At 38.3% G+C, this 27936-nt stretch overlaps 1 protein-coding gene across 3 annotated transcripts; it reads right to left on the bottom strand.

Moving 5' to 3' along the window:
• Positions 1-27887, bottom strand: ABHD5 (abhydrolase domain containing 5, lysophosphatidic acid acyltransferase). Of its 3 annotated transcripts, XM_075745719.1 has the most exons (8): positions 27726-27842; positions 24182-24241; positions 13781-13866; positions 13136-13508; positions 9973-10127; positions 6407-6518; positions 5661-5847; positions 1-3136 (listed from the first exon to the last, which is right to left on the bottom strand). In XM_075745719.1, exons 3-8 carry the CDS (start codon positions 13788-13790, stop codon positions 3047-3049), a joined length of 927 nt encoding a protein of 308 aa, XP_075601834.1. In that variant the 5' UTR covers positions 13791-13866; positions 24182-24241; positions 27726-27842; the 3' UTR covers positions 1-3046. The 3 variants fall into 3 exon arrangements, with proteins under 3 accessions (XP_075601834.1, XP_075601832.1, XP_075601833.1); XM_075745717.1 differs by lacking the exon at positions 24182-24241 and having other exon boundaries at positions 27726-27887; XM_075745718.1 differs by lacking the exons at positions 24182-24241; positions 27726-27842 and adding an exon at positions 27363-27501.
• Positions 27888-27936: the final 49 nt, after the last annotated feature.

Here is a 27936-nt window from a genome sequence, read left to right as displayed (position 1 = left end):
TTCTTGTGATGGTTGTGAATGTTTTATTATAGAGTCTTATCAATAAATTACTTCTCTGAAAATCAGTTTTTCAGAACTAAAATCTAATCTGACAGGGTTCAATAAGTAACAAGATGAACTCAGCCATGCAAACAAAATATTACTAAGTTACTTTAATAAAATTTTATCACCACAACCTCAGGAAGAAGAGCGTGTCCTGGAGACTTAGACAGTTAATCTTGGATTTTTATTAATATTTTGGATTCTTTTTTTTTATGCCCTAGCCTCTGGTACACAGCTGTCTTCATTTTGATGCTAGAACAGGATAGATCTTGGATGCCTTTATGCCTGTGATTCTTGTCTTATTTTATAGCACTGTAATAAAAATAGCAACATCGGTGTTCAGTGCTCGCCGCAGTACATTTAAGCAACTGGTCATCGCACTGAAACAGAACCTCTGGAGGAACCGAGCTTATTCCTAGACAGTGTTTGCTCACAAAAGGTCTAACTGCCAAGTCTTTCCAGTATGTGCCATCCATTTTCTGTTCAGCACCTCTTATGATGTTTATTAAAGTAACTTTACTGGGTTATGTTGCACACAATAGAATACTCACAATTCCATCTTGACCTTCACAGAAGTATCTAATACTGCCTGGAAGATAACCAACAAACATTTTCTTCGTATATACAACCAGCATTCTGAGCTCGCAGCTACTTGTTGACAAATGCTTACCAGTTTCAGTTAAATACAAGAAAACCTAAGAACATTGAGACATTTGAAAATAAATATTACCGTATTTTTAATGTATTTTGGATGGTTTAGCTCAACTTATTAATTACTCTTGATTTCCAGAGCTTAATTACACACAGTTTGTACAAAAGCAACATCTTGTCTTAATGTTAATCAAACATAACATTTAAGATTTTTTTTTAATTGTGCAAAACTTAAGCAATAAGTCTTATTAGTACAATAAGCTGAAAAAGCAAGGGATATTTAAAACAATATTCACATTCAATGTGCAATTTTTACCTCTACTTCCATCTTTTGATGTGGAATATAGAATTCCCATCAGTAAGTGCTATCTGAAAATACCAAGGGTTTGTTTCAGCTTTTGCTATTTGGAGGAGACTCAGAATATATTTTTGCATTAGGTTTTTACAATTAAAACAGCTGTTTAGGCTGAAAAATACAAATTCGACACTGAAAATGGTGAAAAATAGGTACTGAAGGCATCCACCTAAATGGTGGCATGACTGATTTATAGCTTATATTCAGAAATATAATTGATATTCTGATTTTCAATTTTGAATTCAAGATTTTAGCAAGTAACCTAAAATTTTGTTTAAAATTTTGGCATCTGCTAATTGAAAAATTAAGTTAATTCAATAGTTAATTTTAATTAAAATCTTTAGCTTGTTAGATATTAAGTGCTACCAGTCAAGGCAGTCACAAAGACTGATGTTTACATAGCACCATATAGATAAATATCTCCTTTAGAAAGAGAGAGACGTTTGGCTGAGAACATAATCAGAGTATTTCTTGAATATTGGAGGTATCTTTGCCTTCCACATCACAAATATGTGCAACAATTCCTTAACTTGAGGAAAAAAAAGTGCACAGAATTCTACTCAAGCTTTAAGCTGGTGCTATCATTAATTCAAATTCTCCAGGTATAAAAGTATCAAGAAGTCTTCAGTAGTCAATTTAATATTCAAAAGTAGATCAATAGTTTTATGTAAACTTGTTAAAAAACAAACCACCACATAATTTGGCTTTAAAGTGACAAAGTATTTTGCTTAATATAATTTACTATGCATGTGAAGAACTAACGTCAAAAAGTTAGTTTTTGAACTAACGTCAACTACGATTTCAAAAAGATGCAGAGATCGGATTATCTCTGATACTGAGATACTCAATTAAAATATATAATTATATAAAGAAGCTCCAAAACATATAATTTGTTACAGTGGTATTGTTCATTCCAGTGATAATCCTTCCTATAAGGAGGCTGCATGTTAACTAAAATACACTAACCTGTTGTAGTTCCCAATCAGAGAACATCAATATTCTCCCTCTGCCTCTCCTCTGCACTGAATTTACTAAAAAGCGGACTAGGTTTTCTACCTAGGAATTATGCTCACTACCCAGATGGTCATTTCCTAGCCCTAATCAAAACCTTGTTAATTTATCTACGATTGTTAGGTTTAGGCTAGCAACAAATCTTGTGGTAAAGTGTTAAAAATAGATGGAGTAACTACCAAGCCATCTTCTGTATTTTAAATCACTGTAATCTACATATCAAGATATTTAAGGAAGCATGAGTGCTGGTGACATCATCGACTCTTACAAGCTGAGCCTTCCGTAAAAGTTGCACGGATGGAAAAAGATGCTTTGTGATAAATGGAAATAAAATCCAACAGAAGAAAGATTTCCTAATATTGAGCCCCAATTTCTTACAAACTAACACACATATTTCAGTGACAGATGCTGCTCAATATTTTGGCCCTGTCCCACTCCTAAAAATCAGCTTCATAAGTTATCTCTCCAATTAAAAAAAATAATAGACCCTCTTAAAATATTGCGTATGGAGTTCTGGATTCCAAAAATAAAACACATGAGCATTTTCATATTCTTGCTATGAAACATCAACTAAAAATATGAATGTTTATAAAGAAACCAAATTGCATTTTATATATTGTATCTATATCGATACAATTATCTGTGTTAGTGGAGAATTCAGCATTTTTAGAGAGTTCAACATGTGCAAAATTCAATTAAATTTTGAAGAAAACTCCAGTTTAACAAGTTACATGTAATTTCATACATGACAGGCCAATAATCTAAAGATCAATCTCAAACAAAGCTGTACAAAGTTTGCTTCAAATCTCCCTATTCCCCCCCCCCCAGAAAAAGGCACTCAGTGGTTTAAGTGTGCAAATGGCTTCTTAGAAGAAACAGTGTGCAAACAGAGCCTGTTCCATTAGCTCTGCATTCTTTAGTGATTTCCTAGAGAGTACTGGTATTAAATACTATCTACGGCATGACTTTCTGAGGAACAGGAGGCAGTCAGTCCACAGAATCACAGATATCTTTCACTTTCTGATTGAAGTCTTCGGGTTGATCGGCATACACATAATGACCTGCACCAAGGATAGCCTAGAGGATAAAGGTGAAGAAACAGGTCAAAAATCGCAAGAATGTAATAAGCAAATAAGTAAATACTGGGATACGTGAAGAACCTGACTTGAAAGAAAGAAAGAAAAATTTCAAAACTGGAACTGATCTCTTGGACCCAGCCTGCGTTAATGGAGTTAGCACATTTGCTGCCAGGAGGTGGTATCATACAGCCTGAAAAGCACTGTAAACGTACGGAAGAACGAAAGCTTGTTTGACCTGTTGAAGAAACTTTGCTACACAGGAAAAGAGGGTAAAACTACTGCTTATTCGACTGCACACCTTGTTGGAAAAAACCACCATTTGATGCGGACACAAGTCACTGCAAAACAAACTCAGGAGAACGTGCTTTACGTATCAAACTTCTGGTCCATCTTCATTCCCTATTCAAATAGTTCTCTATTTAGCTCTGTGTTTGCATTAGAGAGAGCAGCAAGTCATTTGTATTCTCTTATGATAAAAGTGATGTGGAGGAGACTCAACAGAGTACTAGGATACATGATTAAGAACTCAGAAGCTTAAATTGCTGTGGATTTTCTAGACTTGTGGAAGCAGATTTCAACTCTGAATTAACGACTGCTATATTAAGCAGGGACAAGTACAATCCAAATGATGCAATATATGGGGGGGAAACCCCACATTTGTGACCTAGATTATTTCAGAGCAACTATGTAACAAAATCAAGGGTTTTAAGTAACCACACACAGGGTAGTTACCCTATTTCTATAATTTATCATTCTCTGCCAAAACTGGTATGAAGCAAGCCATCAGCAGAGTGTACAATAAAGGTACTTAACCTATTTTCTTTCCATTTTATAATCAGTCCAAGATTTATCTGTATTTAAATCTGTTTTTCCCTCCATTAAAACACTCCCTCTTAAGTCTCTAATTGAAGCCCATAAAAGTATAGCTATGTTATTGTGTGAAACACCCCCACAAACTCAAAATAAAAATCAATTAGAAATAAGCACACATAATAAAACCCCAGAACCTCTGTGCATTTCACCAAGGATGGTACTGCCAGTTCATGTCTCACCCTCAGCCCTTTCCCTCCTATGGTTTTTCAAATGTCCCTATAATTTCTACCACTCCAATTTACCTTTTAGAATCTGTATTTGGCTTGACAAAATTTTAACCTGGAATACAATAAAGTTTTCCGCAGTCCCTTCTACAACCCATTGACCAGATGGGAAAAATCTGCCTGAATTGCTTAGCCTAGCAATCTGTTGTACATTTGTGAACCGTGACTTTTTGTTACAACTTTCTCTCTCGATATGCAGTTCAGTGGCACTTTCAGTCCGACTGTCAACATTTATGAAACGCATTTGTGCTCTTTAACACATGTAAACAGTTCAATAACGGTATCTTTTCCCCGAGTTCCAGCTCTGATGTCAGCTATATCAAGATTATAAAATTTCATTTGAATGACTTGTCGTAGTATACTATTGACATCACATATTGTTCGCTTCTGTCCAGAGAGATCTAGACATCAGTAACACGACAGCTGGTGTATTCAAACATTTTATCACCTCATAGCGTTGTAACATATATGCATATTCAATTATCACGGCTGACTGATGTGACAATACGTGCAGAGTACTTTTAAATTCGTTTGGTTTTTATAGAAATCAACAAAAAAATACAGTGTGCACATTCTTATCAAGTTGCAAGTATGCACATTTTAAATGATGATGCCATCATGACCATGAGGGTCGATTTAGATTAGATGTTAGAAATAAATTCTTTACTGTGAGGGTGGTGAGGCACTGGAACAGGTTGCCCAAAGAGGTTGTGGATGCCCCATCCCTGCAAGTGTTTAAGACCAGGTTGGATGAGGCTTTGGGCAACGTGGTCTAGTGGAGGGTGTTCCTGCCTATGGCAGGGGGGTTGGAACTAGATGATCTTTGAGGTCCCTTCCAACCCAAACCATTCTATGATTCTATGATATTTCTAAACAAGAATGTATTAGTTAGGAAGACAACACTAAGTATTATTTTAATGACTTAAAGAAACCTGCTTACAAGAACCTAAGCACCAGGTGCAAACCATTCTCCTGTCAGAGAAACAAAAGCATTATACGGACAGATTAGAACAGTTTATGAGAGCCTCCTCACTGTGTCATACATATATGCAGATACTAAGACTGCTGCAGTTTAAAACACAGACAACACCCTGGATACTTACTAGTGGCCTCACAAATTACTTCTGTTAGCACACTGCAGAGTAAAATATTTTGTAGAGCAGATGAATGACCTTGCTCAAAGATCTAATTCATCTTCTAGTGCTACAGTGCGTTTCCTTCTTATTCTGGGAACTCAATACTCTTTTGTCTCAGTTTTCTCTGATCTAACACTTCTTTTCTCTCTCTCTCTGTTACAGAAATTGGAAGTTATTACCCCAGAATTAAATCCGAGGGCCAGTATTTCCACAGTTGGTATAAAAACCATGCATACAATTTAAACAAATCCATACAATAAACAAACAACTGCTTTAGAAGTCAACTTACTATTGTCTTCACATACGAATTTGGTCTCAGAGACTGGATAGTGCTGCCAGAATTGCCGTCTATACATGAACGTGCTCCATAGACCACAGTGATAGGAATGTCTTGATCCATTAGTGGAATCCGTTGCAGCATCGGCCTTTTTGCCCATCCATAGGGAATAGTCATGTTCTTGAAAGCTGTTTCACCACTTCAAGTCATTCAAAAAGGGTAAAAAGCATTAAATTTCCATTAGATCTGCTTTTTCTCTAAATAGGAAGTATCTGTGTCTTTTGGTAACACAGTGTGCAATAATACATGAGGCTGGGATTTTTTACTATGAAGAAACATAGGTTTTCGAGGTTTGCATGTGATTTTCAACAGAAAGAGCCTATGTTTTTACAGTACTGAGAGATAACACGTAAAAGAATGAAATGCCTTATTTTTAAAGTTTTTCAAGAAATTCTTTACAAATTAAAACAATGTAACAATATTTTATTAAAAATTAGTGCCCAAACTCTCTCAGAATTAATACACAGGTAGTTTAAAAGAAATACAGAATTAGGATAGCTTTTACATTTTTCAGTTCCTGGAATTCAGAAAAAGTGCTATGCTATTTTTTCTTCAATTAATACAATAAATGTTACAATTTAAAAAAAAAAAAGAAAAAAAAAGGATGTGCACTCTTGCCGTGGCCATTGGAGGGAGTAGCAGGCACTCAGTAACTGAACAACAGACTTTAAAACATACACGGGGAAACTCATACTCACCTGGGTGACTGTACATTGCAGTGATAGATATATTCAGCCACAGTATTATCATCAAACATTGATGAATATTTTCGCTTGAAATCTGGTCTTAAACGCTGAACAAGGCTTAATCCTGTTAAAACAGAAAACGCTATCAGAGGAGGAATTAGCACACACAACTTTATCAGATTGCCTAACGCTTTTCATTATGAACTCCCAAACACATTCCCTTGAAACTTGTGGCTAAGCTTCATGACTTCTAAACCAATGTTTTGTTTCACCACTTGCATGTCTTCGGAAAACATGATGGCATTAGACCAAACAGGAATGAAACACAAATATTCTAAAGGATTTTATGCTGCACCAGAAGAGGGGCAATTCAATCCCTGCTGAATACTTATGGGGACTGTTTGAGAAGGGCCACTGCAGCAACAGAAGAAACGCATACAAGGGACAGCAAAAGGACTAAGCAGAGGATCTTTTTGCCACCAGTTTAGTCACACATGATACCAACGCTGTCTTTTTCCTTGCTCTGGCAGCACTAGGTGGGCCAAAAGCATCCGCACCTTTCAGAATCAGAAGGCACTGTTGAAAAAGCTGGGCTATTTTTCCTTAGATACAAGTCTGTGGTCTCCTTTTACAGAACAGTCATCTTCTGAAGCTAGTTCATCTAACTAGTGTTTAGCTGAAAGAACAGAAGTCTATGTTGAAAAACAGGTATAGAAATCTTTACGAGTATAAGACACAAGAAATGGTATAAATTAAGAGATTTAACCTAGGATTTAAAGCTATTGCCCCCATGCTCTCTTAACAGCCAGAGCAGAGAAACGGGTTCCTTCAGGGGCCAGTTCAGGCTTTCTAACATTAAGCTCCCATCCTGAATCACTTTTTAAAGAAAGAAGCCTCTTCTAGTTGACCAGACAGATCTTTGGGACAAGAGCCACACCACAGGCTAATCTTAGTCTAAGAATATTATTCATCCCTGAAGAGATAGGCTCACAGTTTACCACTAGGGTTTATCAACTGAAAATATTGTTGTTAATCTGTGCAACTGTGATGTCACTTCTTCCCACCTGTCCCTGGCCAAAGGCCTGGTACTATTTACGTAGACCTTGTCACAGTGATCTATGCTTTTGTAACCTTGAGATTAGACTACTGCAACGTGCCCTTATGTATGTTTTAAATCAATTTAGAAAACTAATACAGTGCAAGAGAATAGAATTCCCTTATGAAACAGTGATCTAAGTCCAGAAGTGATGAAGATTTTGCAAACATTCTGAAATTTGCTCTGATGCTTGTATTTTCTCTATAGAGAGTTCAATTGCTGGACTTCTGTCTTTTTCTGTCTGTTTGGAGTTTTCTTGAACACAAATGATACAGCTGGCTTGGAATAAGAGTACCTGGAAAAAAGAGACTAATTCTGCGTCTTCCCCTGCTATCAGTGTAGAGGCCACAATGTTCCCATTTCCAATAACTAGGAGACTGAAAACTAAAAAACTTTAGAATTCACTTTCTGTTTTGATAAAAAGTGTTTTGTCTGTGGGTTCCAAATGCAAAACCATTCTCCTTCCCTGAGAATTTAAAGGGGAGAGTTAAACAAGGAGTCAAGGCACCTTGGAACAAATTTTGGAATGAAATCACACTGGTTCATTCTCATAATGTTTATTGAAGACATCCTCAATTTTCTGGCTGATGTTTTCCATAGTGTCTATGGAAATGCTGAACGAAACAGTAATATTGAAGACTCTTGAGTTTCACAAAAAGGGTGTGGTCACAGTGACATTACTGTTGTCCTGAGGAATTTTCAGGCATTCAGCTCTAGAAATGAAATTCACAAATCCAATTGAAGCACTGAAACTCCTATACTATGAGCCTCCTGGGTGACTGTTCCAGTTAAATGAAGGAAAACATGCAAATCAACTAACTGGAAACCACTCAAAGAAAAAGATCTCTCTCAATTCTGTCTCTCTCCCAGGTTTAAGTATCTGCCTGTGGGTCTGATTAAATATCCATGTGATACCATCATGATATGCCAAAGAACCTGACTCACATTTTAGTGCCTAACTCACACCTTTGAACAAGAGCAACTATAGTGAGGATCAGAGCACTATGTCCATCCAGCAGCTTAAGCACACGTGCATGTCAAAGGAAACCTAGATTTGGTTCGGTGCCTTCATCAGGTTGGGTTTGACGCCTACCTCACAGCTCAGTGTTTAAACTTACCCTTCTCTAAGAACTATGCTTCACCTGTCAAGAATTACACATTAACTTGATGATGGAAAACTTTTTTAACACATGGAGTGAGAAATGAATGAAAAATTTTGAAAAGCACTGCCCTCCACAGCAACCTATAAGCGAGGCTAGATTGGGGACACCTTGCCAAGACAGAGTCTGTTTCTGCAGCATGGTTTTGACTGCACTTGCCTGCTAAGGGAGACAACTTTGGCTTTGAACTATTCCACGTGGATTGATTTATGCACGCATTCGTTACTGGATAAAAGGCATTAAATCAGTGCTTATCACTCAATATGCTTCAGGTTGTTTTGTTAACTGAATTAGCATTTTACTTTAAAAAAAATCTGTTTGTACAAAACACATTATTTGTCTGAAAAGCTTATTTTGTCACACTTCTGAAAACAACCAAATAGATCAGCGTATTAAAACACATATTTTATAGAAAGAGATTTAGGAAACAGATGTGGTTTAAATGTAAACAAAGCCTAGAAGCGTCACTAGTTTATCTTCAGACTGAATACTAAAAATGATGAAGAGATGAGTTAATTGTAACTTGTGAGGGGCCTGAAGGGTATCTGTTTCCAAGCCTCTCCAGTAGATACTCCTGTAGTACAGACAGATAACCTCTTTCCCTTCTAGAAGGAATACATATGATGAATTTAAGATTTGATCACACCCTTCTCCCCACATAAACTAAAACCGTAGTAGTTTTAGTCATCCCTACCTAGTCCTAATAGTAGGGTATATAGAGCTTATCTAACATCCCATCAGGGCTGTTGAAGAAACATAGAAATGTGAAGGATAGACTGCCATTATAATGCAGGACATCAATGAGACCCATGAAATTTGCTAGAGTAATAAGAAAATGGCTAATGGAAAGAGCACAGTTTCAATTTAACTTCTCTAAACTCAGGCCAAAGACAAATGAGTTTATGAGAGACTGCCTTCTAATGTTAACCAAATTTGGAAATCCTGTTTGTCCATCAAACTGCAGTTGGAAGAGAAACTAAATGGACTGTGACTGGAGGCAACCAGAAAAAAAACCTTTTCGCGTTCATGCCTCTTCGTCAGGCTTCCCCAACAGGTGTCCACATAATCTGACTCACTATAATTGTAGCCTACAATAATATAACATAGCTTGCTATAAACTATCATACTAGTATTTCTAGTAGGAAGAGCTTGCCCTCTTGTCCTAAAGACTTTGTCTTTCCTCAACCCCTCCCACCCTCTCCTCCAACTCTTTTCTCTGTGGGTAATATGGGCTTGCAACAAAGCTTATGTTAATGGGATATCTGCCCCATGTTTATGTTTAATGAAAACAGAAATGGTATTTAAGAATAGCTAAAACTCACCAAAGGGTCCTGCTATCCTCAGCCCAGCTAATGGATTAAATGGACTCAATATAGCTCCTAGTGCTTTGATCCAGATTGGAATTGGTCTTTCGTGTTCAGCGTTGTCAGGCCGCTCTGGAAAACCCCATGGCTCCACTAAGATAAGATGTTTGACCCTGTTGGCAAAAAAGATTCAGAGGTTTAGAGTATGTTATTTTTTTTCTTTGACCACGTACAACGGAAATGTGCTATCTGTGGACTATGAAACCTGGCTTAGTCACTGTTATCATAGTGGCTTATTACCTAGTGTCTGATTCATCAATGGTTTTGCTTTCGATTGCTAATTAGAGAGAGACTGAATTGCAACTAATCATACATCTGAACACCAGAAACTTGGAAGCTCATGTCACAAAGATAAACTCAGTATTCAACAGATACCCACTGTCATACACACAGGAGAAAAAGGCCAGTCTTGCTTCTATTTTTAAAAATAGCCTAATCCATATGCTCAGTCAATATTATTTGGAGAAACAGTTTAACTGGAGAGAAAACAAGATTAATTGCATCTGTTTCATTTAAGTAAACTTGCTAAAAGTCTGTCTTTTTCAAGCCATCTAAGATCTCTGTTGTAAGAAGAGATACAATTTATCTGAAAAATCATCTTATCAAAGTAAAATTTGAACTGAGAGAGGCAGAGCAAAATTAGCAGTTTTCTAAATTTATCGATTTTAGCTCATGAAAGAAACAACAGAGACAATTCATAAAACGGTTAGTCAAAGGAATCTCAGTATAGAGAGCATAGTAGGAGTCTCCAGCACATACAACTATCAATCACTTCATGCTGCGAGTCCCCCTCAAGCAAAAAATCTATTTCATCTTGGTAGACTGGAATCGTCCATTTCTCTTTAATCCCATAACAACACCTACTCTAAATGTCCTAGATACTGCCGATTTCTGAAAAAGTGACTCTTAACTATAGTTTTGCATGTTTAAGGTGATTTCCCATGCAAGCCACATCATCTTTACTTTCTTCTTCATGACTTCCTTCTCTTTCAAAGCCATGAGATTAGATATTTAACACAGCAGAGTTCTTAGTGCCTAAAACGATGTCAGAAGTGATTCCAAAGGCTATTTCCGGACTATAATCAGTTGGGAAACCAAAAATCTGTACTTGAAATGAGGGGTTGAAAAGGATTAAGCTCACAAAGATGTCTCTTGGCTGTCAGCTCAGCCATGAGCGCATTTGCACACAGCAGCACATGCCAACGGTAAGAGAGGACTGGGTAGAATTTAACTACACAAACCAAGCACGGGAGATTAGAGGCTCAGAAGTGCAAGCAAGGAGGAGCTGTTCAGGACAGCCACACATTCTGTGCACAAACTATGGCATTAAACATAACACAGCAAACACATGAATAAAAATAGAGTAAGGGTTTTTTTTTCACGTTTCCTTTCTTAATACTTTCCTTCCTATTTGGCATTCCTCCTTTTGGTAATCAAGCCTAAAACATAATTCAGGATAACAGGAAGTTGACCGTGAGAATAATTCCAAAAGTAGTAGTCCAGAAGTTGCAGTATTTGAAAATCATGACCCACCACGACCTGGGAATATTCTAAACGGGAATCTTTTTGGATTAGTAACCTCAGTTGTCCCACGAACAACTTCAGTACAACGTAGTAAATTAACGGATCATCTAAGCTTGGAGAGACAGATCTACTTTCCTAACAATATGTATCCAGAATCCTTTAAGCCTCTAATGCATTGTTAGATAATCTGGCTGAAAGCTGTGCTATGTTTATCACTTGATTCAATGCTGTCTTAAGATCCTACTCGTCAATTTGCTATTTTGATGGTGTTAATTTCAGGGAAACATTAGTAATGTGACAGCACAAACTAAACCACCCTCAAATTAATTAACCCCAACTTAAGCACAGCAAGGCATGAAAACATAAAATGTCGGTTTTGCTGTAAGTCAGCAGGGGGCAGAAACAATATCCCATCCCACAAGGATGGGATAGCGTCATTTATAGATACACTTCAGAAGAAGGGGTAAGAAATTTGTAAGTGATCCCTACTAGAAACTAACTGTAGTTAGCTCAAAGTTCCTTTATGCCCAAAAGGATAACAGGTTTACATCCCTAGAGCAGAGGATTGCATTTCTTCATTGCAATTCTGGATTTAGACACACACCTACTTTCACACATCATTTCCAGTCGCATGTGTCAGCTGTCATCCACTTGGAAAGACAGAGGTAAAGTGTTTTAGGAAAAAATGATGTATGAATTAATTTTAAAATCTCCAACTGAGAGACAAAGAAATGTATATGGTATAAATCAATGTGAATATAAAAGAATAAGATATGTTTTGTATAATATAGAATCTGCCACATGATGTGGAAAGCTAAACTTATACACAGTTTTTCACAGGAGTCTACTATGTGTACCTAAACAAAAGTCCTTTTTGGATACAGGAATTACCTCAGTTGGTGGGATCCTAGCTCACCAGGGGCTATATAACCAGACTATATAAAAAAAAAAAAGACAAATTTTCACTTTAAGGGGAAAAAATGGATTAGCTGTTAGCCACAATGTGGTGCAGAAAATGCTAATGAAATACAATTACAGGACTGTTGCAGCTGGGGTGTTTTGCACAGAAGAAATACGAAGTGACGTACAGACAATTTAAATCAAAAAAGAGTCACTAAAACAATTTTTATATCATCATGCTGGCACCAGGCCGACTGCTAGCGTATAGGCATAAATTACCTTGGGGAATTATGTTCAGAAGTTTCAGTGTTATCCACAATAATGGGAAGTTTGGCAGAAACAGGCCTATTTTCCCTTCACAAACCTATGTTTGATCAGAGATATCACAAAACATTCACCCATAAATATGATCTTTGTTATTTTGCCTTGTAACATAGCAAGGGGGTTCTGAACAAAAGCAAAGAGGTACAGAAAAGTACACAGAAAAGCATGTTTACCATATCAATTTATTTCTATTCATCTGGAAAGAAACCATACAATTAATACTTTGGGCTTAGAATTCACTACCAAGTTTCTTTAAATCAGCACAATCATTTACTTAAAGATAATCTATAAAGAACCTGATGAAACAAAATCTGGGTTAAAATCACTAGTCAAATAGAGAAAAGAAGTCCTTCATTCCTTTATTTTCACATACCTTGATGGGTATTTCAATGAGTAAGCAGCAGCCAGGAATCCACCAAGGTTGTGTCCAAGTAAAATCATTTTTTCTAACCCCACCTCCTTTCTCCATTCTTCTATGGATTCCACAAACTGATTTTCTGCTTCCCGAGCATCAGTGTCAAAGTGTGGTCTACTGCTATGTCCAAATCCCAAGAGGTCGAAAGCATGAACGGTCCTGTTCTCACAGAGATCTTCAAAATTGAGAGCCCACAGTCCCACACCTCCTCCAAACCCATGCAGGAGAACAAGTGGAGTTTTATGTGAAAGGTCCGGAGAGAATGTCACTGTCCATATTTTATTTCCGTTAGATATATACACATATCGTTTATTGTATGTGCTTGCAATACCTGAAGAAAGAGTGGGAAAAAATGATGTTGCTAGACATGCCTGGTAAAATACGAAGTACATTCTACAGAAACCAGTTTTAAATAGGAGCTCCCTTTCAAAGGAGAGAGCCTAAAATCAAATATCTAAATAAGGGAACAATGAAAATCTAATTCTAAACCTGTTTATTTCATCACAGTATAAAAGCCATATTCAAAAACTTTGATTACATTGAATGTAAATTTACAGCAAATCTAGTTATAGCTATAAATCTTATTAAAAACCAAAGACTTACATTTTAGCATTTTGTCTTCTGCCTCTTTAAGGTGTAGGAGTGATGTGGGACACCAGGCAGGAAGCCAGCTGAATAACCATCCTAACCTACAACAGCAATACAGAACAAAAATTTCTTGAGCAAGATGGTAATTTTTTGCACCATTTGATACTTTGAAGACATTTCTTTTGCTGCTCTTCCTAAAAGAGCCCATGTAAATTACATGTTGTGCAGAGCAGGAGTGCACAGTGGGAGGGAATTCACTTGCTCCTGATTTTTATCAAGTGGTATCGTGATCAGTGGCATTCTTCAAACGGCGCACTGTTTCTCCACTGTGTGTTCCTTATCAGAGTGTACTGATCTATCTCCGTCAGAGCAGGCTTCTTCTGAGAACCTGGAGATATCGGCCCTCATGCCAACCCGACAAGCCTGGCAGGATATATAACACAAGCATCGGGGTTTCCAGCGACCTCTCAAGTTCCCTTGGATGTCTGCCTGCACACACATTACCCTGCATGAACCTACTAGTTCCAAAAAAGCAATAAACCACGCGTTCACCAGCCTAACCTGAACTGATTCATACACTAGATAAATTTAAAAAGTGACAAATAAGCACGTTTGTTCTAGCAAAGCAAAGAACTAGGGCCTTCATTACCAACTTAGAAACAGAGTCCCAGAGGAAAACAAAACAGCAATTTCAATTGCCCCAACAGAAGCTGCTTTTCCAGCTGTCAGTTACTATCTTGGTAGTACTAGCTTGACCATGAGAGCAGGGGGAATGACTCAGCTAGCAGCATTGCCTCACCGACAGTGCTTCAAAGGACACAGCAATTGGGTACGGCTCTTCCCAGGTGCTCATTTATCCCTTGTTTTCAAGATGGAATCCTCTTTCTCCCTCTCTCACCTGTTTTTGAAGTGGCTCAGACTATCAGTGCAAAGGCTGCTACTGTAGGACCCCAGACCATTCCTCAAAGGGAAGAGGATATGTTCACCAAATTCACAGTCAACTTACTTACTTTAGCACTTTTTTCCTACACTGAACTGCTTCCCAGTTCATTACAGTATTTTCAGGACTGAATGCTGCGAGGATTAGTCATACAACAATTAATGTTAAGAGACTATAAGGTTACTAATGTCCAATTTTTCAGAGTGTACACAATACAGCGATAACAAATTAGAGATCTGGCCCCCCAAGTTCTTTATCCAAAGGACCTTCTCCCCACCTTTTTAAGGGGCTGAGCTGCTCTAGCTGCATAGCTACTTAAGTTTATGACACAACACAGAAGGTTTTTGGGGGATGCACAATGCAATTGCAAGCAGCACTGTTCAGATTCATAGAAACATATTGGGGAATATCAAGGAAAAAAACCCACCCCAAAACATACCTGATCAAAAAGGATTAATCATCCAATCACCCATGCCCGCTGCTATTTGGTATTATTTACTCTTCTGAGAAACACACTGATGTCTGGCTGTTCTGTAAACAACCTTCCTGAACCACCAGACTGTGGGAATCGTTACAATGGTGTATTGAGGGACTGGGAAGGGATGGCTGTATGTCCTTCCATGCCATGTTCTCACGCAATCTAAGAAATGAAGAGCTCAGCATCTTACAGGAATGGGCATCCAAGTGGCTTGCTTCCATGTTAATCTACCATTTATTTAAAACTAAGATTTTTAAAAGGTTATAGCTGGCACCAGCCAAAAGCAATTTCACCAGCAAATAACTGTGAAATCTGATATTAACAATATCACTAATTGTGTCCAATGTTATGAATTACTCCGGTAAATTATTAAACAATAGCTATGTCACCACCCTTCTGAGCCAAACTTTCTGCTAGTTATGAATGAAAATGCCTAGTTGAGCATAACTCTTAGGTCAGAAGCACAAGACCCAGTCACTATTTCCCCCAAGCCAAAACTACATGAAATGTTTCTTCTTGGCAAATCCAGTGATTTAGCAAAGAAATTTCTTTAAACATTTTTTTTCAATTATTTTTAGAGACATGTACAGCTGCAACTTGTCAACATGAAGACAGTGCGGAGATATGACCACAATGAAATAAAAAAGAAATCTACAGTTCACAGTCCCAGATTTTTATTTCCCAGTCTTAGGGAGACACCTGGATACTCAGGAAAAATATTTAGGAAATTGTATCAGAACAGGAAAGTTGTAACATAGATGTTTCTCTTGTTAGTTAGCAGTACTGTTTGTAAATACTGAGATTTCCATTCAGAAGAGACATGACATACACATAGCTTGACAGTCAGAAAGTTGGAATGCTTAAAATAAAAATTATGTTTGCAATTCAGTCATTCTGTACTTGCTGAACTAAAAGAGCAAGTGAACAAAGCTTTCTGTCAAAAAAAGTGATCACTTTCTAGAAAAGTTATTTTAGAAAGAAAATATTTAGTTACCTATATTCAAGATTTAATCCTTTGGTTGCCCTCCCTCCAAAAACTATTTACCGCATTGCTAGATGTTTTCCTTGTGTGGAGAACAATTAACTATGTAATCTATTTGAATAATTTCTCTGATAGCTTTGCAAGACTAGAATGTGGCTGTATCATTTCTTTTGTACATCTGTGCTAAATGTGCCTTCTCAATGCACACAAGAATGTCGATTACTTACATGGCCTATCATTTTTATTTCTGTGATATAAAGTTAAAAGAGCTATTTAATGTCAAAAAAGAAGCAACGGACCTTTCAAGACAGTGTGCTCACTAGCAATGGAGATAAGATATGAAAGAAAACTAAAGATTTCAGCAGAAGTCTCACATTCTAAGTGAGCTACCCACTGCCAGAAGAGACAGACCCCACTCTGCTCTCATCACCCACCACTTCTCAGACACTCTGTTTCCATCTTTATTTTTACAAAAAGAAAAGTCAACAGTGGAATCTTGTATTTTGAGGAGTTAAGAAATCCATTGGGCTTAGCTGATCGCTGTATCAAAAAGTGTGAAATAAATCTGGCAACTGACAGCCCAAATTTCTATCATTTTTTTACTGATTGTACATATGGGTGTTCCAAGTCAAATTACCAAGGCACATAACTAGTGCAATTTAACCTGTATATTTGTTTGTGGCCATGCATAACATAAATCAGTGTGCACATCCATGCTAAAATAAGCAATAATCAGTAGGACCTAACATGTTGGCTGGCTGGAGCAAGTGTCCTGTTTCCTTGGGTCAAAGCCTAAGAAAGGATAAAAATAATAAATAATAACTGTTTAAAAATAAATAATGATGACTATCTTTAGATATCTACGGAGCAAAGATTAATCGGAAGTTGTGTAAAATGTAACTAAGGATAATATTGCTTTTCCTTAGCTGCTTGAACATTAATTTGAATCAAGAACTTGTCACAGCACAGCTTAAATTGCCCAAGGGTAACTTTCAAAAGAACTGAGAATCAAGTAGAGGCAGAGGCATAGTGAACCTGACCCACCCATCCACCTCCACTAATTAGGTCAAATTGGATGAAGAACAAATAGTTAACTCAGATACTACCATTCTGTTAGCTAGATTAATCCTATTTAGCTTGGTGAGAATTAATTACATTGAAGACAAATGATGGATCTGTAGCCAGTTACAAATTTGACATACTTCACAAAAAGCTCATGAAAGCTTAGATAATACTGAAGAATTGAAAACATCCATTGTAACACTGAGGTATGCACTCAAACAGCTGAATAGTCCATCTCATTTCTGGCTTATAATGTGGGATTTAAAAAATGAAGCTCTACCATACAAATCATAGAATGGTTTGGGTTGGAAGGCATCTCAAAGATCATCTAGTTCCAACCCCCCTGCCATGGGCAGGGACACCCTCCACTAGACCAGGTTGCCCAAAGCCTCATCCAACCCGGCCTTAAACACTTCCAGAGGTTATTTGCCCATGTACACCACCATTGTAGAGCTAGCTGTAATAGTCTATGCAAAGCCCGTGTGGCCAAAAAAAGCAAAACAAAAAACCTGTAAGCAGCAGAACTCCACTAAATCAGAGTAAATTAAAGCAGCGCCATTTGATATATGACGATTTGTCAAAAATTGCTGACCCACTGAGGGAGTGAAGATTATTTGGACTTAAAAATGACATCCGTAGGGAAGCCAGAGCTCAGGGTATACAATTACACAATAACTCACATGCAAAGGATTACAGGAATGTAACTGAATGTACGAGCAACATAGCTGCACATCTGTTTTTGTCTTGCTCTCAGCAAATAAACATATTTAATATTTTTAACTGAATTTGTTTAGACAATGTGGCAAACTACCAAGGTTTTAGCTAGGGAACAAGCTTAAAAACTTAGAAAGCTGAAACACTGAGTGAACTCACTGGTAAACCATTTCAAGCTTTACCCTTAAATCTTATTAGAATCAAGCTGATCTTTCAAAAACCCTAACCCTTTCTTCTCCAGACTCTCAGAATTAATTCCAGCTATTTAGAAGGAAGGAAACAAAATCAAATTAATGCAGAGAATTCGTTGTATTGTTTCTGCCCAGCACCAAGAGGAATGGCACTGTGATTTTCAGGGCCATCCAGCTGGCATGGCAGTTATGAACACCCACCAATTCAAGCTAGCCCCAAATTAGCAGAATCTTGCACTGTAACAGAAAAACAAGGGTAAGCTAATGGAAAGACAGCTCAGATTCTCCCATCTTGTTTACACATAAAGTATTTTTGAAGTACTGTGCTAGCAAAGGAATTCAGAACTGCCAATGTGTTGAAATCTAAATATGATAAGCATAAGTAAGGCTTACTCTTCCAATGTCTCACGTAATGCCATCACATAAAAACACTTAAACATTGTACTTCATTGAAGTGTTCTGCTGAATTGAGGTTATAGTGCTCAGCATTTTATCGAAACAAACCCTAAATACATAAATATTATCATTAACCCATAAGCAACACTCAAAAGAGATCAATAATTAAAAGAACAGAGTGACTACCCACAGGGAAAAGCAAGTCAGCCCTTTCAATTGTTTTAGAAATACTAAGAATGGGCTAAACGGAAGGAGTGAAAAGGAGCATCAGGTATTCATAATGGGACAAGGGTCAACATACCAAATTTAGGGCAAAGTGCTCATTTTAAAAGTAAAATTGTATTACTATAATGCTCCAAGAACACTCTATAGTTAACATAGGATTTTGTATGGAGGATGGATGCTTAAGTGAAATAACTAGAGATACCCTTTTACCTTTTCATTATCTTATTTTTCTTCATCTTTTTTTTTTTTTTTTTTGAAGAGGAACAGTATAAATAAGTCTGTTTACTGAACATTTTCTGCATTTTCCTCAGCATGAGCAGTAGCCTACACACAGCCTAAGAGGTAGGATGTGTTTTCTTCCATGGTCAACACCACCAAGTTTTCAGAGCAAATTCTATTTTTGGTTGCTAAATTTCAACTTTACAGGTAATAACCTGAAACAATACAAAGCAAAAGAAACAGTCAAGGATGACAATCAAATAGGAGTTTGTGTGTCAAAATGTCAGAGAAAAGTAGCAGGTTTACATCTGGCTAATAGAGTTAAATTAAAAGAAACTTTCCCTTTCTCATTTCATTAATTTAATGGCCTGCAACACCAGAATACTGACTGCTGTTCATGACTGATTACGGCAAGAATTAATGCTTCTTTGTTAACATTTACCAGCAATGCTACCATTACAAAACTTCTACTATTTAAGTAAAGAAAAATGTTTTTCTTCCTAGCATTCACTATATTCAAGTTCCATCCTGTTCTCTATTTACTCCCAGGAGAATTTCTCTTGAATGTAGGTTGTTTAACAAATCACTGCGGAAAAAAATTACTTTGGAGAAAAATGCAATAAACCTATTTCAAACCAGTGTGTGAAAGAACAACAAAACATGTTTCTAAAACTCCAGTAAATTGAAAGGTAAACTTGAGGAGATACAGAAGTGACAACTACTTTCAACTCAAGAAAGTTTTTAAATTATTATATATCGGAATTGCATATCTCTGAATCAAATTTTATAACATTTTTCTGTTTGGTAACACAATATTAAATGGCTAGTAGCAATAAGAATTTTAAAACGCATAAGGTAGTATCACTAAAATTAGCATGTCACTTAATCATTGTGATTTTAATTTTATGAACAGGTTCAAGTTCTCCTATATGGTTTCAGACAAGCCAGCAGCCTTTTTAGCATTTCAACAATTGTAATCATTTAAAATCCAAGAAAATGACACATTCAACCTTGGTAGTAATATAAAGCAGAAATCTTGCTGTGAGGGAAAGCTGGGGTGGAAGAAATTTTAATGTAAAGAAGTAAATAAAATACATTCTTAAAGACCAAGATTAATGCTCCTTCTATTCAAAGAATATATGACAGTGAGATTTTATTCACTATAAAATGAAGTAAAAACTATAAAGCGAAACACATTTAATTGAATATGACAGAATGCATTACTGATTAGCATGAAAGAGGACTCAATTTTCCTAATTAAATTTGGAAAGTTTAGGAAATTAGAAAAATATGTTTATCATGTGAAAGCAACATGCTCTGCATGAAACTGAGAACAAGATGCAGCAAATAATTAGACTTAAACCTTTGACAGAAGTAGTTGACTGGAGTTAATATTCAATGTTAGTCTGTTAAGTCAAGGAAAGCCAATTTTTAAAATGAGAAGGATAAAACACACAGAGAAGTCTGTGTGTTAGTCCGACTCTGAGAGGCACCCTACTTCTGCATTTTTATTCCTCCTGGTGTCCGTATGTGGTGAACTGGCTGATGTAATGCCTGAATCTCAGGCCACCCTCACCACCAGCGGAGCAGATCAGATCTAAAAGGTTACTATTCCCTCCATTTTGCCAATTCAATTATTTTGTGGCTGCTCTATCAGCTCTGTGAAATAATTCAGCTTTAAAAGACATGACTTTTTAAACCAGATAACTATGGAGAGCCAGCTACCAGAGAAGCCAGTTAACCAGCAGACCTATGGGCTAACAAGGTGGAAAAAAAGACTAGTGCAGCAAGGTGGAGGCCGGCAAGCTTTTAAGTCAGAGCTGCCACTGACAGACAGTCACATATAACCATGACCTCAGTCAGTCTGGATTTAACTGGCCAGGGATGTCTCAGGAACAAGGCTCAGGATATGGTTTCATGAGAACTTTAAGAGCACAACCAATTTTAGGAGTCCTCGTAGTCCTTCATTCCTGACACCAAAGTGCAGCATGGTTTTTAGTGCCTCAGTTTTCTGAGAGTAATGAATACAGTCAGAATCATTCAAGCATACACAATCTATGTACAGTAACTATTGTTGCAAAGGCTGTATATCCAGGGGCGGAGCTTCTGCGTGTACAGTAGAAGTCAGAGGACGTAACCACAACAACAATTTGAATGAGCTGTTCTTAGGACAAAAATTAGGCTCTGGCAGTTGCAGATAAACATCATGAGAAGAAAAATACTCCATGTTCCACTTCATAATCATTACATGAAAAGACAAAAAATGTTGTAATCTCAGGGAAAGACCTTGAGGAGCATACTGAAGAGGCAAGACCCAGAAGCAAGAATTAGGAATATGGTATGGAAACAAAAAACCTCAAGCCTTTAACAAATGTCTGTTCACCATTTTCATGCGGTGACAAAAAATATGTATGAAATTGCTGTGAATGGGTTAAAAAGGAAACCAATTTTTTTTCCCCAGATGACATCATAACACTGCCTATAAGGTTCTGTTTAGATGAGTTTCAAGCCAAGATGCTCCATACAATTAGATGTTGTGAAACTCCTGGATGCCTCAGTAACATTAAAATAGAATGTTTTGAAAAACTCTCATCATATTTCTAGGAAGTGTAATGTACATCAGCCCCTTTCCAACAAAAAGCCCATGATAAGTTATTGCTGAATATTGCCACACTAGGTCAGAGGCAAAAACAATGCATTCCTCATGTCCTTACTGCATCTTGAACTCTGTATTCAAAACATTCAACATCAGAATTAATCTAAAAATTCAGAAGCAAATTTTATTGCTGTCTCTATATTAGCAGTGCTACATAGGACTATCGCTGACCAAAATTAACCTGAGAATGTAAATAATGAATGTGAATCCATAACCAATGAGCATTTTCTGGCTATTTTAGTACTACTGAAGTTTATCATTTTATTTAAATTGATTTGAGCATTCACATAGTGGAGAGGACCTACAATTTTGCTCCCTCCTATGCTGAACCTCAGCCATAGGTACACCTCGCTCTATACCTTGCATCATTGCAGCCCCGTTCCTGTTTTCTTCTCTGTCTCCCAGTATTGCCTTTCCTTTTTTGTTTGTTTTTTAATCCATGTGTGTCCTTTTTGATATGTTTTTGCCATTTCTTCCATCCTCTTCCTAGCTAAACCCAAAGGCATCCATTCCAGGGCACGTCCTTTTTCAGTACACACCACAAGAATGAAGTTTATCCATGCGTTGTCACCTAAGCCTGCAACCTGTAACGCTCATACTGCTTACAAAGTACTGTGTTAGCACCCAGTGCAAGAAACTATTAAGCATGTGTACAATAATGAAGAGACAATGCGTGTGGTCGTACAGCTATTACTTATTCCTATTACTGTTCACTGCTATATAGCTTCCAAATCTACAAACAAGGGCAGTGTCCTACCATCCTTCAAAATGTCACAAAGTCTTCTCCACAGTCAGGTTCAAGTCAGGCCATAAATATACTACAGAGCAGAGAACTAATTAATTCTAACAAGCTTTCAGAAACACTGTTCCTACCGAACTGACAACACACTCTCTAAGCATTTCCCCTTAAAAACTTTATGGGCTAGTAACTTTAATAGTAAGCAGCTAAACAAGCCCTCAGTTATCTTCTTCCGTCTCTTCTAAGGACCTATTATTTTATATTTGGATTTAAAAGCTAAAATCAAACACAACCGAGAGAAAAATTGTATTAGCAACTACAGGTCAGGTATGGGAGAATACAGAATACAGAGATAAAAGATGCAGAGGAGAGGAAAGGGGGGAGCTGCACAGTCCCAGTAAAACTACTCAACCTTGTGACAGAGATCACGTGTGTAACATCCAGGTTAGGTAGCACTGAGGACCTACCTCCTTCTGCCTCCTCCACAGTAAACTCACATCTGATAGAACGTGGCATTGCCACAACTGTTAAGTGGTTTTACAAACAACGCGTTGCACATTGCATTAAGAATTTGTGAAGAAAAGCATAATTAAAATAAAGAAAAAGAAAATTTCCTCTTGGCGCCTTTCAGTTGTTATGTAACTTTCTACTATCATTTTATTCATCCACCTGCTGACACACTCCTGCTGCCCTTCAGATATTGCATAACCTCAACCTCACTTAAACCCTATTTGTCAGCCTTCTCCTACCTACCATGACAGAGGCCTGCATTGCAGACTGTCCCCAAGTTCCATCAAACAGGACAAGAACACAACACACATGTAACAGGCACCTCTCATAAATCCGCACCACTGCCCACCCACGCTCTATCCTGCTTATCTTTTGTTTATACTCCATTGTGCATTATGCACAATTTAGATCACAACTTAAATAGGAGACGGATGTTTTCATTTTTCCATAAGGAGCCGTATAAGAACATAGATAAAGGACTATCTAAAGCACATGATTATTTCCCTTAGCTCCAATCATACTATACACAAACCCCACTTGTACTTGAGTGTGAATACATGCTGACGACGGGTTATTTCACTGCAGATCATTAGAACAGCTTATCATAGTCACCTATGGTGACTAATAGTTACCTATGTCAAACCTCCAGAACTAGTATTCAACATTTTGGGCTACCTAGCCTCCTTTCCACTTCTTGGAAAACCTAAGAAGCGCACAACCTTTTTCACAGCAGACTGTTTTGTGTACATCCTTACACTACAAATGCTTTAGATGTCAAGGAAGTGTAAGTAGTCTTAAAAATAAGTAAGAAGTTAAATGGGTCTAAAAAGCCACTGCATCAAATGCCCCCTGATGGAAAGGTACGATATAATTAATAAGCCTTTAGTGTCATTATGACACTTACTAAATTTAATCAAGAAAAAAAAATTCTACAATAGTCTGCTAGCACTAACCCATTCAATTTCTTTTTTTTCCCCCTCATTGCAGTGGACTTTCTCAACGTTCTTGCATCTTTTGTTACAGAATGCATTTTTATGCCTGTATCTTCCCTCCTTTTGTAGTCTCCTATGATCCTGAGTTTTATATCACAACTCAGAGCACCTTCCCCCTCCGCCATTCCTCACCATGTTTTCTTGGTGTCACTTAAAATCCTCCTCTTTCACCCTCTTAACCTTATTCCAGACTGCCCTCATTCCCTTACACAGCTTCACTGACTCACAAATCTCTCTTCTCCACTGACCTTTCTCCTGCTGTTGAGCTTCTCAGCTGGATCTTTCAGAGCCAATGCAAGCACAGAGGCTCACCTTTCCTCCCATGCCCTCTTCTCTCTGGCTGTCAGTACAAATCATGTACAAAAACCTATCCTGAAGAATGTCAGAGTTGCAAGTAAATACTCAAAAGTTATGAAACACGAGAATTAAAATTTCCTCAACAATCTTAATAAACCACTATGTAAGACTGAAAAGAAAAATGTTTTAATAATTTATCAGTTGGAAAAGTTGTTCAGATTCTCCCATAAAAGTTCAGAAAAGTCAGAGATCCTCCTGGCACAGACACTGTCCCTTTTGGAGGGGCAGGTCTCTAACTGGGCCTATTAGCCCCCAGTAGGCTCTAAAAAACCTAGAATATACCCAAAGTCACACACAGATTTAGTAGCTGCTATTACCAGTTATATTATAAGCCATAAGCAGTCCTGCTGAATCCAGAGCAAATCTAAGTGAATTCAATACTGGCAAAAGGCTTATGCCAGGCTGTTTGCCTCACAGGCAGAAGTCAACATCTAAAGCTCATGCAGAGAAGGTCCAAGGCTGTGAAGAAGTTTGGCAATCGTTAGCAGGTGACATGTTAACCAAGCAATCCCTTCCATGATGAAGACAAAAACATTCGTTTAGTTAACCTTCTCATTCAAAGTCAGGACAATGTCATGAGTATCTTTCAGCTGAGATCTAGAAAGTAACTGAGCCACTGCTAAACTGTTTTCACCACACTTACTCAGTTACCAGATTTCAACAAACAGAGTGTTGCATCACAAGTTGAGTCACCCTATTTTTTTCAAAGCAATAAAGTGAACTTCATATTTATTCTTCGTATCCATCTGTCACTAACAATTTAATCCAGGGTTTTCATGGTATATTGTAACTCTTCCTCTCACTGCTATGGAGTTTTAAATCAAAAAATATTTAATATATTTCACTTGTTTATAAATTTCCTTTGGGTACCAAGCTTTGCTCAACTTGAAAAGATGAAGAAATGTTAATTTTGACTATTGTTAGAAACAGACCAATAAAAGCACTAACAACTTGGCGCACTAACATTTCACCAAAGCTAATGCACTTTCTGAATTCATGGAAAAGAAGGATGAGATTTTGTTCTTAGAAGTCTTCAGTGAATTGGGGGGCTTATTCCAAAAGATTTCACGTCAAAATGCCTGGCTGTTCAGAAGGGGGACACTGACGACATGCTGAAAATCAACCCCCTTTAAAAGCTATCCAGCTGAGTAAACCATGATGAGGAACTTGTGACAATCCTTTTGAAAATGTAGCCTGCGATTCCTAACCCTATGTCCAGATCATCTAGTGTTACAACCCTGCGATCCCGACAGGCTACCAAAGTTGAGGGCGCTTGGCATCGCCTCAGGAGCACTCAGCACTCCGTGTGATCAAACCAGACAGCTAATACAGTTCAGGCTAATGTGCTGAATGAACACACAAACAAAACATGTCGAGGCAGAGCTATTTTAAGACTCTTACTTAGAAAACCTATAAACCATGAACAAGAGGCTTTACAAATGACATGTATTTTATGAATGTGAACGGGTCAGAAAGAGCACAGAACCAAGAAAGGGACTGTAGTTTCAAACGGGTAATGTTGCAGAAGGAGGGGTGGCGGGGGGGAAAGATTATTTTTAAAAGCTATTTTAAGTTTGAGGGAAGAAGAGCACAGAGTTACAGAGTAGACAAAACTGCATAGCACTTTGAAAGGGAAGCCTTTGAAGTTTATACCTGAAAAGAGAATGCTGCGTATATATGGTGATAAAGGCATAACGTGGAGTTTGGAAAAGATGGATAGTCCAGTTCTGGTCAGATTGAACTGCCAGAGCAGCAAAATATTTAAGATGAAATACCAACAGCCAGAAGTTGGGAAAAGGACTAAAAAGAGAACAACACTGAGAATGCAGGTAGTTTTGAAAGAGAACAGAACAGACACATAACATGACAACATGCAAATGGTAACATCCTTGATATGAAGTCATGAATGTACAACATGATTTTCGTGCAAGTAGCTAAAGAATTTTAAGTGGAATTTCTGAAAATAACACAAGACTTAATTATAAGAGAAGGGAGATAGAGAAGAAAAAGCAAGAAATGAGTTGTTGAGGGCCAGGCAATCAGCAATGAGATACACTACCTGGTATGTGAAGGAACGAGAAATAGAAAAAATGTAAACAATGCATACAAAGCACATACACACATGTGACAGAAGGGATAAAGCACACGTATGACTAGAGCACAGCTAGATATTTTCTGATAGAGTATTTTTCGGACTAGAAACATAAAGTATGATGGAACAAACTGGGAGATATGTGACCAGCAGACATATTTGGTGAACAGACTCAGAGATAGGATGATTGTTATTCTATAGTGGGATAAGGGAGAGCAGACAAAATATTTGGGGGCAATGGAAGGGTCTGTACTGGAAGCTGAATAAAACATATGCTGAAAGACAAGGTATGAGAAAGCACACGAGTAAAGACTATGTGAATGGAAGAAGAGCAGACCACTGATTAGTACCTTGATTATTATGGAACCATTTCAATGTACACAGACAAAAGATATAGTGCGGAACTATGTAATTTCAGGCAGAAGAGTGATTAATAGCTATAATGAAGTCATATATCGAGGGTGTGAGTAAGTAGTTACAAACAAGTATCAGGGATATATGTTAAGAACAGGGGCAGGATAATTTATTCCAGAGGAGTTATTTCGGTAGATGTGAATGCCTTGGCACAGTGAAAGGAAAGAAAAGGTTAGTGGAGATAGCTGAAGATGAAGTAGGCATGCAGTACTAGAAAAGTTAGAGCAACAGCATATAGGTTTATAATTTAAAGATGTGCTCTCATGTCCTACTTGTATCAAGGATTACACAGAAGAATGATGATACAGTGGTAGAGAGGCTGACAAGCCTTACTGTCTGCTTTGCATCTAAGTGAACGCATAGAATGGATGGAATGAGAAGATAGGATATTTATATGTACAGGTAAAGCTGCAAATGCACACAAAAGCACAGGGCAGCCGTATATAATGGAGTCTGGGGTGCAAAGGAAGGGTAGATGGCAGTAAGAGCGTGTACGTATGTTAAAGCAAAGAAGATCGCGAAATGTGTATGTACACATGCAGGCAGGTGTGCAATTACAACAGCTGGGCCAGGAACTACGAAGCTCGTACACAGAAGGTGAAGCAGCAGGGGCACGGCGCTTGCACGGACCTGGTGACAGAATCTCCCGGACGCATCTATACATAGAGGAGGAAGCCATAGCAGGAAGGCGGTCTGCGCGGCAGGAAAAATGGCAGACAGCGTGGCTGTATGCCGAGAGAGCAACGAGGCGATGCAGGAGCGCACAGGGGCAGGTGGGGCGGCCGTACCGGAGGCGCTGCGGGGCGGGGACCCCGGCTGGGCCGCTCGGGGAGGCGGGAGCCCACCCCGGCCAGCGGCGGGAGAAGGTGGGCAGGCAAAGCCTGTAGCCGCAGGGTCTGGCCGGGCCGCCCCTGTAGGCTTCCTCCCCGCGCAGAGGTCACCTAAGGGGGGGACGGACACACACGAGGGTCACCCCGGGCCCGCTCCACTCACCCTTCGCTGGAGGTCTCCTCCTCGGCCATGGCGGCGGCGCGGCGGCCGGGAACTGGCAGCGGAGGAGCGGCGGCGGCGGCCGGCAGCGCAGCGAGGGACAGCGCGACGGCGGCGGCACCGGCCATCACGGGCTCCTCCCTCCCCCCGCCTGCCCGCCCGTCGCCTGCGTCATCCCCGCGGCGGCCACCCACAGCACAGAGCGCGGCGGCCG

The sequence above is a fragment of the Balearica regulorum genome, chromosome 2 (assembly GCF_011004875.1).
Source record: "Balearica regulorum gibbericeps isolate bBalReg1 chromosome 2, bBalReg1.pri, whole genome shotgun sequence".
NCBI lineage: Eukaryota > Metazoa > Chordata > Aves > Gruiformes > Gruidae > Balearica > Balearica regulorum.
Note: the sequence above shows the minus strand (reverse complement) of the source record. Positions and strands in the feature narration are given on the sequence as shown.